Genomic DNA, 12754 nt, shown 5'->3' on the forward strand with positions numbered 1-12754 from the left:
TCTTGATCTTACCTCTGTCCATTTTCTCTGGAATAGCACCTAGAAGCTCGTAGCACACCGCTGGCCAATCGCTAGATTGGGCAGACCCCGTGATTGGGTACCCGTCCACCGGTAATCCCAATTGCAGGCTGACGTCTTCCAAAGTGACAGTGCACTCTCCACATGGAAGATGGAATGTGTGCCTCTCGGGTCTCCACCTCTCGATCAACGACCGATTAGTTTCGGTCCACCTTGCATCCCCGCCTACTGGTTGCCACGTGCAAAAACACGCTTCCATGCAGTAGTTCTCTACCAACAGTGATGGAGGAGCATGCATATTCGGATATTGCATTCCAATACCCGATCTATAGACTTTATAACAAATAATAAATTCATAATTATCTAAAATGCATAAATAAAAATTCTTAAATAATATTTAAAATTATATTTAACGCTACCATTTTCATTTGTTCCACCGATATGTGATGATTATCAAGACGAGTCAATTCTCCTACCATTCTTTGAAATCGTACAAAATTTTACGGTATAAAAAATTTAAAAAATAAATTTTTTTAAAATTATTTAAAAATAGGGATTTAAGAGAAATTTAAGAAGAACTTGAGAGCAAATTGAAATTAAATAAGGATTTAAGAGAAAATTTGAATGAATTTGACAGCAAATTGAGAGGAAATTTGAGAGAGGATTAGTTTTTGAAAAAAATAAAGGGGTGAGGTATTTATAATTTTTTTTTTACCGTTGGGAGGGGGGCAACGGTCAAAAATTTGACCGTTGCATTGTTCACTCGCGGGTCAGATCGCGGCCACGCGCTGACGTGGACACAAATCACGCTCTAAAGGACGTGATTTGTTGCCATGTCAGCAAAGCGCACTGACGTGGCCGCGATTTCCTATAACGTCCCCTGACATCACGCTAACGTGGACGTGATTTTGGGGAAAAGGGCACATTCCGATAAATAATAAAATATTGGAACCATTTCGATAAATTTAAAAAAAATAGACTTTTTTTTTTTTTTTTAAATTGCCCGTATTTTACCTGAAGGAAAAACAGAAAACAGAGATCTTCCTTTTTCTCGTCTATAACGAAAATCTTGATGTTGTGCAATTTTAATTTGATTGTTTTCTGAAAAGAAATGAATTCTCTCTCTACATCTGCTTCGTCTAACTCTTCCGTATCTTCTTCCACTTCTTGGTTTTCCGGCATTGTTAGGGGCCGCCTAGACAAGTCCTCTTCCCTAAAGATGGCTGGCAGCTCCTCCTCAGGTGGCGGCCTTGCCTCCAATAACGAAGGACCCATCAAGGGTAAGAACCAGTTCCGTGGTGTGCTCTTCAAGTATGGGCCTAAGTCCATCCAGGTTCGTCCAATTCAACATTTTAATTCCTTTTTCTGGTTCTTTTAAAAAATTTGGCATGGCTTGAATTTGATTTAAAGGTCAGGTTTTCTATTGAAATTGGTGGGATCTTGGTGCTGGGTAGCTTTCAGTTGATTCATTCGTGTCTAGGGTGAGCTTGAAGATGCTTTTTATTGTTTAATTGGATTAGTAAGTGATTTTGGATGTTGATTTGTAGGATTATATTACTATCTTTTTTATTATATGCTGATGGTCAATCCTAAGTTTGAGGATAATTTTGTTGTTTTAAATGATAATTTTAGCTCTAGTGATAGAGCTACTTGTTTCTTAACATTGAGAAGATTCATAAAGATTTAGAGGTTTGATTTCCCTATATTCATTTTGAGAAAGCATATTCTTATCAATTCTGGTTACTAGTTGGCCGTTTATTGAAGCATACCATGTTGCCAATCTCAATGAACTACTATTGAAGACATTGAAGATAAATCTTTTGGTCTGGCATTTTTATCCTGTGTATACAGGGACAATTTGGCTGTCCTGGACTACACTTCAGCACGTTGGTGGTACTTAAAGTGGCTGCAATTTGTTCCATTCATCTTTTAATGGTTAAATCGACTATTGAGCAGTTGCAGTCTATAATGGGGAATTAGTTTTATGCCTTCTGAGAACAGTTGTCATTCCTTTGATAGTTTTACTTATCACTTATTGGAACTGTACATACAACATGGTTTTTTAAGAATTAGATTTTAGTAAAATGTCAAATTGTCTAGATGATGATACTATTTAGCTGTATTTAGCAGCTGAATTGAAAGCATCTTATTTGTTTGGCTTCTTGGTAATGTGATAATGTTGGAACAGTACTGACAAGCAGGTATGTTTTGCATGCGTGGTTTGGTTTTCAGATTGTAAGATGAAATTGTACGCTGTTGGTTAATATTGTTGTCTATGGCTCAGATGCCAAGATGATGCCCTCTTTTTGGAACTGATACTTCTGGTGGCCTAATTATATTTTGAAATTAGATATTTCTTATATCATCTTTTACCTTTTTAGGTTGCATTCAAAACTGGTGACTATAAGCAACAAGTTATTTTCATTGGTGGACTGACTGATGGATTTCTAGCAACTGAGTATGTTTTCTGTCCCATTACCTTCATGAAAGAAATGACTTATCTGTTTATAGGAATGAAATCAACCATAATGGTGGAGATCACTGCTATGCACTTTCTTTATTTACACAGTCCATGTTATCAAGGGTTTATATTTCTTTAAAGATGAACATTTTTAAGGTTTCGGTGCCACTGTAGACTAATCTCCATAATGTTAATAGCCTTAAAATTGTAACTAAATATTTTGTCTTGGCAATTTGAGAAGTGAGATATCCAAGGAATGACATTTTTCTTTTCGTAAAGTTCTTTTGTCCATAATCTCTATAAATGTTAAAATCCTTAAAACAAAGTCGTAACTAAATATTTTATCTTGGCAATTTGAGATGTGAGATATCCGAAGAATGACTTTTGAGAAGGCACAAACCTTTCTTGCTTGTCTAAAGTATATAAGAGAGATTGAGCATGTAAGAAAAATGTTTTTCTATTGCATGGTTGAATATCCAGTGAGTATTTCAATCTTTTGATTCATAAATGTAACCCTTCGTTTTGGTTTTCAGTTACTTGGAACCTCTTGCAGTTGCTTTGGATAATGAAAAATGGTCACTTGTTCAACTACTTATGTCATCCTCATACTCTGGATATGGAACCTCCAGCTTGGAACAAGTAAGATGTATTTTCCACGTAGACATTGATGATTCTGCATGAATCTAGGTTTTTTCCTCATTTTCATTTTTGTTGCATTCATCATAACATGAGTTGGGTAAATTCCTGATCTTGCCATGTTAAATATGTAATTTGCAATGATGCCACTCTGAAAAGAGAGTGTGGGATCTAACTTCTGGTAAACTTCTTGTCTTCCATGGAGATAAGGGCTTAGCTTAGAATGCTTTTCCCTTCAAATCAGTGAAGTGCTTAGCTTTGTTCATTCAAGCTTCCGTAGTATTTCTTAGTAAATTTCACAAGGTCAGTGCAGAAAAATATCCTGTTTTGAGGAAATTTTGATTTTCAGATTTGAACATCATGCCTTCTTATTGAAGTTATCTAAAATACAGAATTTATCAAGCTATTTCACCTATTTGATTGGACCATCTAAGAATTACTTTAAAAAATGTGGGAAGAATAGTGAGCTAACTAAGTTTGCTGCTTACTCTCTTGCTTCTACCCTTCCTTTTGGTTGGTGTTGGAGATAAATATTTTTTTGTGTTTCAGAAGTTGCCTATTTGCTACCTGCGAATATTTTCAGTAACTTAACCTTCTGTCCAAATATTTTATGGTTTTTAAGCTATTAATATTTTCTTGATTTTACATCTTTTTAGCCATTGAACTTGAAACAAGTGTATGTACCCTTGAGTGTCCTTCTATGTTTCTCAAACTTCATGTTATTCTGCTCCTTTTTTTAAGATGTTCTTTCACCATTTTTCTTGAAGGATGCCATGGAGATCGATCAGCTTATTAGTTACTTAATCAACAAAGAAAATTCTGAGGGTGTGGTCCTTCTTGGTCATAGCACTGGCTGTCAGGTAGTTGCTGATTTTGTGTTAAATTTGTTCTGTATCCAAAGTTTGTATGGCTGCTCATCTATGCATTTTTCTGAGGTAATAAGGGTGATTGTTTACTTGTTTGTGCATGAAACTAGGATATTGTGCATTACATGCGCACAAATGCAGCTTGTTCCCGAGCAGTCCGTGCTGCCATTTTGCAGGTCTATTACTTGGATCAACTTGTTTTCTTTATGTATGCTCTATCCACTTTTCATGTACTTGACTATACAGGAGTGAGAAAGGGAGTTTTGCTAGTCTGTTACCATGATCATTTAAGCAGAAATCCTGCTCTACTTGGTGGAGGAACATCTTATTACTGTTAGGATTTTTTTTTTTTTTTTTTTTTTTGTTGTTGCAATTGCGTATGCATTGGTTCCACTTGCTGCTTTAGTCATATTGCCTAATTTGAATGTTTAGGCTCCAGTTAGTGATCGAGAATACAGGGCAACTCTTCCTGAAACAGCTGCTATGATTGACTTGGCTACAAGCATGATAAAGGAAGGTCTGGGTTCAGACTTAATGCCTAAGGAAGCAGATCCATCCCCTATAACTGCCTATAGGTAGGTACACTATCATTGTCTTTCATCTTGAAATGACCGTATGCCTTTATCATTCCTCATTTTTTAAAAGCGTCATCCTTTGTCCAATGAAGTTAATACCTGTCTAGATGTTTATTCTATGTGCAAATATAACAGTAGTGCCATAATAATATATCCAATGATATCAAGAAACTTTTGGATATTTTTACAGGAAACTTGAGGTCACATTAGTCTTCTTGTGATTGATGTCACTCTATGATCCTCCTTTTTAGTGCTCTTATGCTACTGCTTTTTCTTTTCTTCTTTATTGAGAATTCCAATGTCTTGCAGATATAACTCCCTTTGTGCCTACATGGGGGATGATGACATGTTCAGTTCAGACCTTAATGAGCACCAGCTTAGAATGAGACTTGGACACATGTCTAGCACTCCTTGCCAGGTACCATACACCTTTCATATTCGCAGCCTTGGGAGCCGACAACTTTTTATGTCAGTTTGTAGTATATATCTTAGTGTTTTGCTTAATGAGTATGATTCTCACTGGTATAATTTCATAAAAAAACTTGCATGTGGTTGTTTTCTTCTAGGTTATCTTTTCCATGGATGATGAATATGTGCCAGAGTATGTTGATAAGAAAGCCTTGGTTGAAAGGTGAGACCAGAAACTCTCTTCCCATTGAAGTTTTCCAGGCAACATTGTGCATTTCCTTAAGCATTGTATTAGATCAGCTCTTTATTGCATCCAACAGTGTGCATTACCTGATCATATGGTCTAGTTGGTTTCTCCGGGAAACAATTGCACATTCAATTCAGCATATCTTGTTCGTACCCATAATGTCCTTATGGCTTTCATGTCTATGCTATGTGGTCCTAAGAGAGTACATGTGTTTCCTTATCCCCATTGTGCTGATTGGTTAACTCCTACAGATTTTGCAGAGCTATGGGCGGTGCAGAAAAAGTTGAAATAGAGTACGGGAATCACTCCCTCTCTAACCGAGTCCAAGAAGCTGTGCAGGCCATTATTGATTTTGTTAAAAGAGAAGGACCCAAAGGCTGGGATGACCCATGGAGCTAATGCTCTGATATTCTCTTAGCCCTTTGTTTTTATTTTTTCCCTCTTATTCTCTCCTTCCTGTATCATGCTCAGTGATTTTGATTATTCATAATATATTTAACAAAAGTGTTGGGTGAATTTCATCTGAAAGAAGTTTTATATTTGTATGGATAACGTTATATTGTTTAGAGGCTGGCTTTTATTTCATTGTTGTAATATTTTGAGGCTGGTTAACTGAACATACCCAAGAAAAACTACAAATTTGCTGATTGTTAGAACTGTAAGAATGGAAAGTTGTGATTGCTATTCTCTTTGAGGTGGGTATTTATATAAAGTACTACAACGTTTACCGAGGAATGAGTATAATATTTAAACACGTATGAATCTATCAATATATTTACAGACTGTTAACTTTACCCTTAAAGTTGGAGCATAGATATTAATCATGCTCAATTTGTTACATAAATATTGAACTCGAGTCTCGATAAAAGCTTGTTTTCAACTTTTAGGTAACCAATAGATATTTGTTGACTTTTTTGACGGAAAAAATGACAAACCTTGATGCCATTTCTTTGTTTATGAAATACTAGATTTAAGGCAATATGAAGGGCAACTAATTTATGAGATCATGATTTATCGAAAATGAAGGCTTCAAGCCTATTTCAATCATGAGATGATGTATCAACATAATTTCATAAACAAACAAAGCCATTAACTCTATATTCTAATTCTACACTAGATTTGGATGCGACATTTTGCTGCTTAATCTTCCACGACAATTAGTTTCCTCCAACAAATATACAATATCCTGTAGTGAATATTTTGTCAGGTTTAGACCAGTTTGCATCTCTAAAATACTCGATACTAGTGTGTCCATAATTATTGTATAGTATACCTTGTCTAGGAGCTCCTTTTATGCAGTGCAAAATCTTCTCCAAAGCTATGCAATGATGAATGGTTGGAGATGGCATAAATTGACTACCAACACCAACTGCATATGCAATATTAGGACGAGTCATTATGAGATAGTTCAACTTTCTAACCAATCTCTTATACTTCTTAGGGTCTTAAATAGTCTACCATTATCCTTTGCCATATGCAAATTAGGAATCATAAGAGTGCTGCATGGTTTGGCTCCTATTTTACTTGTTTCTATTAACAAGTCAAGCACACATTTTTTCAGATAAGAATATCCCTTTCTTACTCCTTGTTATCTCAACTCCTATGAAATATTTCAATAGCCTCAAGTTTTTCGTGTGAAACTTACTATGAAGGAAGAACTTAAAGACAAAAATTCACGCACTGTCGTTTCTTGTAATAATGATATCAACAAAAAATACGATGAAAAGAATGATGCCAACCTTGTTATGTCTGTAGAAACATTGAATGATCACTACTCCTTTTCTTCAACCCAAACTGCAGAACTAGCTGACTGAACTTTCTAAACTTTGCCCGAGGACTATGTTTTAAGCCATACAAGGATTTCTTCAAACGAAAGACTTTCCATATTCTCCCCGAGCAAGGAATCATGCAACAGGTTTTGTGCTTTTAGTGTATTGATTTTATCATTAGTTACTTGTAATGTTTGAATTGGTTGAATAAATAAAGATTCCTACATGATTAATTTACTATTTTATGTGTGGACGTCCTCAATAATTTTTGCACATAAAACAAAATGAATAAGTAAATATTGACTCACTATTACATAATGTTTAACTAATATTAAGTTCCAATACATGGTTGGATTAGAATGAGAGAAAATAACTTGTATTAATAGGTAATCTAAATGGTTTGTAGTTCACGGGTTAAATTAAACAAATGACTCATGTTAAGACTATTGTGCATCCATAAGTCTAATTGGGGAGATAGTTTGTCTTATCTATCAAAGCCAAATTAACTCCCAAAATTAGAGACATAGGTATGATTGTATAAATAGATAATACAATATCGAATAAGACCCAATTTGAATTAGTCTTATATTCATTTATGAATTAATTCAATTGTGACGTTCATAATGTATTAACTAAATCTTTATTAAACAAAATTTGCCCTTAACGTTTACTACCTTTACAATGTTCTCCTTATAATTTTGTTTTACAATGTCAACCTTATTGTTTCAATTTTTGTCGAATCAATCTGATTTAGACTGAAACCATTAGTCAACTAATAGTCAACTTTTTTGTTGACATGGCATAACATCGATGCTAAAATAGTGCTAGATGTCATATTGGAATTTTTTTGGGGCATTACACTAGGATGCTATGCCAGGAGAAGTATTGGGACCTTTAGTAGGCCACGCAAAAAACAACACTGTGGCTTCAGGAGACCACGCCTAATAGGGCACTAGAGCCTTAGGAGACTATGACAAAAAATGACATTGGGGCCTTTAGCATGCCACACCTGAGAGGGAATTGGAGCCATAAGAGGATACACAAAATCTGGCATTAGGTCCTTCAAAAGGAAATGGTTGATGAAAAATCAATTTCTTCATTGCTAGATGACCATACTTACCATACCATTCAACACACTTTCATAATAACTTCGTTCCTATTTAAGAACATACATGGGCCTACATACGTGGGGGAAAGGAAGCTTTAAAACAATACTTCTTTAAGTGTATTGGGTTCCATGTCTTGGGGATAGATAAGCCATTGAGACATGTCATTTTTTTTGCTCCATTTCACCAACCTGAAATTGTCGATTATGTACCTTGACATCGCAGTACCTAGCTATTTGCAGGTATCACATAACTAGCTTGGTAGTGACTACTTCTCTAACCTTTTCCAAGACATCCAAATTAGTGGAAAAAGCTTCCTCGTTTGGTTGTTCTTGGAAAATTGTGGATCTAAACTTATTGATGCCAATTTTAGTAGGTATAACTGCCTCAAAGCCACACAACATTTAAATGGTGTTTCCCTTGTCCCTGCATGTTATATTGTTCTAAGGGTTTAGAAAAATCCTAGGAGATTTTCCAACAAGGATCCTTTTGTATTCTTCACTTTCTTCTTCAAACCTATAATGATTGCCTCTGCCTGTCCATTGGTCTAATGCTTCTTAACAGATTTGCAGGCAAAGGTAATATGAAGTTTGGAACAAAAGGACTCGAACTTATTTTGGAACTAGACCTCGTTGTTAGTGATAATGAGCTTTGGGATCCCAAACCTATAAACTATTTATTTCCCTGAGAAACCCTCTCATTCCTTTTCGAAGATGATGGTGATGGCTTCAGCTTTGACCAATTAAGTGAAATACTCTATAGTTAGTAAACTTCTTTGTAGTTGTGGGAATGGGAATTGCCATGTGATGTCGACTCCACAAGTTTCAAGAAGAAACGAGCTGGAGGTCACATGAAGAAATTCTTCTTGCATTTTAGAGACCCGTGTGAACCTTTGGAAAGAGTCACATTTTCTTACTAACTCACTTCTCTCCAAGATGAGTTGGCTAGTAGTATCCTTGTATTACAATTTTTTGAGATAGCACTTTTCAGCCCATATAAGTCCACAAATACCTTCATTTATTTCTTGGGGAACATGTTTCACCTCCTTAGATTCTAGGCATCATAGATAAAGCTCAAATAAACTCTTCCAAAGAAATTATGTATTTTTTTTACCTTATACTCAATTATTTAATTTATTTATCCAATTAAATAATAGTCCAAAGAAATTAAATTAATTCTAAGTCATTTTTTCTTCTTGAGAAAATGCATTTACTACGAATAGTATTTCACGTAATCTAGTTCTCACACGTCTTTTCATTCATATGTTCAATCAGTTCTTATTATGCAATTCATTCAACATTTGATGAGCTACCATATAGACCGATCGAGATATATATAATTGGGGCTTAAATAATTTGTAATTAAGTTTTGACTCTTTGTCTATTAATTACAAAGTTATTTAGTCACAAGTCAATCCACAAAAAAATATCATGATTTATCTCCCATTATATACAATTATGAAAGCTACTTATATTAAACTTTTATCCAATGACCTTGCCATATGTGTGTTACCCTCATAAGATACCATCCCTTTAGGTTAAATCTATTCACCTAATTTGATCTATTTTATCTCATGGTGACCATTGTATCTTTGTGATGAAAATTATTATTAATTTTAAATAATAATTATTATTTATTCATCTTAAGGAAATGACCCATGACCATGTTCCATTTTCATAATCCCTATAATGTTAGTAAGAAGATATTATTTTGTAAGGACACGATTTCCAATTGTGTCAAAAATACAATTTTGGAACTTCATTTCAGAAACTAAATCAGTAAATATAAAATAAGAATATTTACGGAGTTAATATAAAAATATATTGAAGTTCAATTAAGTAATTTAGCCAAAAAAGTAGTTAATTAAAACTTAGAGACTAAACTGTAAAAGTCCAAATGCTATTGAGTTTTAATTAGGAAAAGGCTTGGGGACCTAGATAACAATTATTCAATGGATTAAAATAATAAATAACTAATAATAAGTAATAGATAGTGGATGATGATCTTAGAAACCACTAAGTTTGATTAATAGATGATTAAGGTATAATAAACCTTACTTAAGTTAATTGAGATTAATTAATGGCTAGACATGGTATAAGTACCAAAGTGAGTGGAGAAAGATGATAATTCATCATCTTTTTCACCGTCGACCATTGTTTAGAAGCAAAGAAACCTTCAAATTCCATTGAACATTCGACCATCAATTGTTTAAGGTAACTTAGCCCTTTTTCTTGTAATTTTAATAGACTTATGATCATAGGAGCTTGATTTAGCTAGCCCATGTATTAATTTGTTCAATTTTTGAATTTTTAGTAAGCTTTCATTGTTGAGAAATTGATGAATTAGGCTTGAAATTGATAGAAATTAAGCTTCGATCATGATAAGGACTAAATTGTAAAGCTAAATAAACTTGATAGTTAACTTTGTAACATTAAGGAATAAATTGAAAACCTTTCATAAAATTATGCAATGAATAGAAAGTATAAAGTCATTAATGAAATAATGTTAAATCAAATTTTGATCGATGTTAAATGTCGAAAGATGCATATCTCGAGTACAAGAACTAAATTGAATAAATTGAAAAATATGCGTGACTTTGTATTTGAATGTCAATCGAATGTAATTTGATATCGTGTATTTGTTGAATTATCGCACGTAGCTAAAGATGACGTCGGGTCGTAAAGATTGAAAGGAAAAGTGAGAGTCATCAACGATAGATGCGAGGATTTGATTTGTACTTTTATTATTCAAGATCAATAAATATAATTATATGCATATTCATGTTAATTTTCATGATTGAGCATATAATTATTGTATGAATTGATTCATTGCAATTGATACTGGATATCGAGAAATTGAACAAAATAAAAAATAGCATGATTTAATTGATACATGACAAGTGATAGGAAAATGGATTGAACTATGCTATGTTGTATTGGTTATATATATGTGAATTGGTAATGATGATATGTGAATTGGTTATATAATGTAATCAGAACATTGGTTACCCTATTAGTTGTGGTATTGGCATGCCATAGGGTCAAGTATAATGATTTGAAGCCATTGTTTCCCGACAATCGGGGGTGGTAAAATGTACAAATGTTAATAGTCATCGTTGTCGTGCAACTCGGGATGACAGAATAATCAGATTGTAAACCATCGTTGTCGGGCAACCTGGGGTGGTAGTATGTACATGTTTTAATAGTCATTATTGTGGGCCAACCCGTGATGACAGAGTAATAGATTCATGTATCCGTTCTAAGTTTGTGTCTGGTTAATAGGGTTATAAAAATATGAAACTGGTATCAGAGCCAGGTTGAAAAACTCGACTGTGGATTATGGGTTTTATAAAAATTAGGCTTTCGAAAAATTGATTGATTTCCAAATAATTTGAAATGTTTTTACTGAGTAAGTGGTACACTGAGTCTCCAGCGCTGATCCTGTAACTATTCTGAACTGTGACTTATTTTAAACTGAAACTGTTATGGATAGTATATCCTGAAACTACTATAGGTAGTAAACTGTACTGAAAACACTCTAGTTAGTATATATTGAAAATTGTAGAGAAATTGGAAACTGTAGTGAGACTGCGATTTACAAACATGAACTCTGAATAATCGATACTGTTTTACATAAAACATTTGTTAATAAACACTGAAACTGTAACTGATTCATAAAACTTATAATACCAGATAAATCCGATTAGATATGAGCACACGAGGTATCTACGGATGGGGTACTAGAGGCCAAGGTAAAGGCCGTAGAGGGGCTCGAGCTGAGTCCTTGTCATCGGCCAGCTTGCCAAATTTGGATATGAGTGAGACGCTAGTGTCGCCCGCTACTGAGACTGTGTCTCAATATCGCATGGCTAGGGACGGTGCATTGTCCCAGGCTATGCTAAGGATTTTGGAGAGGGTCGCTGGGCCCAATACTGGATTTGGGGTCTGAGGGTCAGTTATAGAACGATCTGATCCAATGGAGCTGGGCTCTTCAGTGGTGTCACTAGGGTCACCCCTAATGTGGCCAAGTACTGGATTAAAGGGTGCAGTCTCGCTGCTGCGAGATGAGGCTTATCAGTAGTAGCTGACCGTTAAGGAGGACACTCAGCCCGAGTGTCTGACCTGAGAGTTCTTTAACACCGCTTTCCAGGGGAAATATGTCGGAGCTAGTTATGTGGATGCACGTACGAGGGAGTTTCTGAATCTTACACAGGGGGATCGATCAGTGGCTGAGTATGATGCCGAGTTTCTAATACTAAGCCGCTATGCACGAGGTATGGTGGCATCTGAGTATGAGCGATGTGTCCGCTTTGAGGATGGCCTTAGAGATAATTTGAGAGTTTTGATAGGCCCGCAGAGGGAGTGAGATCTCTGCACTGGTGGCAGAGAAGTTGGTTCATAAGGGATGTAAGGCATTCTTGGCCTATATAAGTGTTTCGAATTCTAGAGACTCTACAGTTAAGGATATCAGAACGGTAAAGGATTTTTCGAACGTCTTTCCTAAGGAGCTACCGGGTTTACCTTCGAATCGGGAAGTGGAGTTTGGAATTGAGCTTCTCTCTAGTACAGCTCAGGTGTCTAATTGCTCCCTGTCGAATGAAACCGAAGGAGCTTACGGAGCTCAAGGCTCAAATTCAGGAGTTATTGGATCGTGAGTTCATCTGCCCTA

At 35.2% G+C, this 12754-nt stretch overlaps 1 protein-coding gene across 3 annotated transcripts; it reads left to right on the forward strand.

The window, feature by feature from the left end:
* The first annotated feature begins 1028 nt into the window (after positions 1-1028).
* LOC105766065 (UPF0613 protein PB24D3.06c) lies at positions 1029-5796 on the forward strand. 3 transcript variants are annotated; one of them, XM_052631715.1, is made up of 9 exons: positions 1029-1351; positions 2400-2476; positions 3013-3118; positions 3883-3975; positions 4092-4157; positions 4414-4556; positions 4866-4974; positions 5123-5187; positions 5472-5796. In XM_052631715.1, the coding sequence occupies exons 1-9, from the start codon at positions 1130-1132 to the stop codon at positions 5608-5610; spliced, it is 1020 nt and encodes a 339-aa protein (XP_052487675.1). In that variant the 5' UTR covers positions 1029-1129; the 3' UTR covers positions 5611-5796. The 3 variants fall into 3 exon arrangements, with proteins under 3 accessions (XP_052487675.1, XP_052487676.1, XP_012440814.1); XM_012585360.2 differs by having other exon boundaries at positions 1031-1351; positions 5463-5796; XM_052631716.1 differs by lacking the exon at positions 4092-4157 and having other exon boundaries at positions 1030-1351; positions 5463-5796.
* Positions 5797-12754: the final 6958 nt, after the last annotated feature.

Source organism: Gossypium raimondii, chromosome 5, assembly GCF_025698545.1.
Source record: "Gossypium raimondii isolate GPD5lz chromosome 5, ASM2569854v1, whole genome shotgun sequence".
Taxonomy (NCBI): Eukaryota; Viridiplantae; Streptophyta; class Magnoliopsida; order Malvales; family Malvaceae; genus Gossypium; species Gossypium raimondii.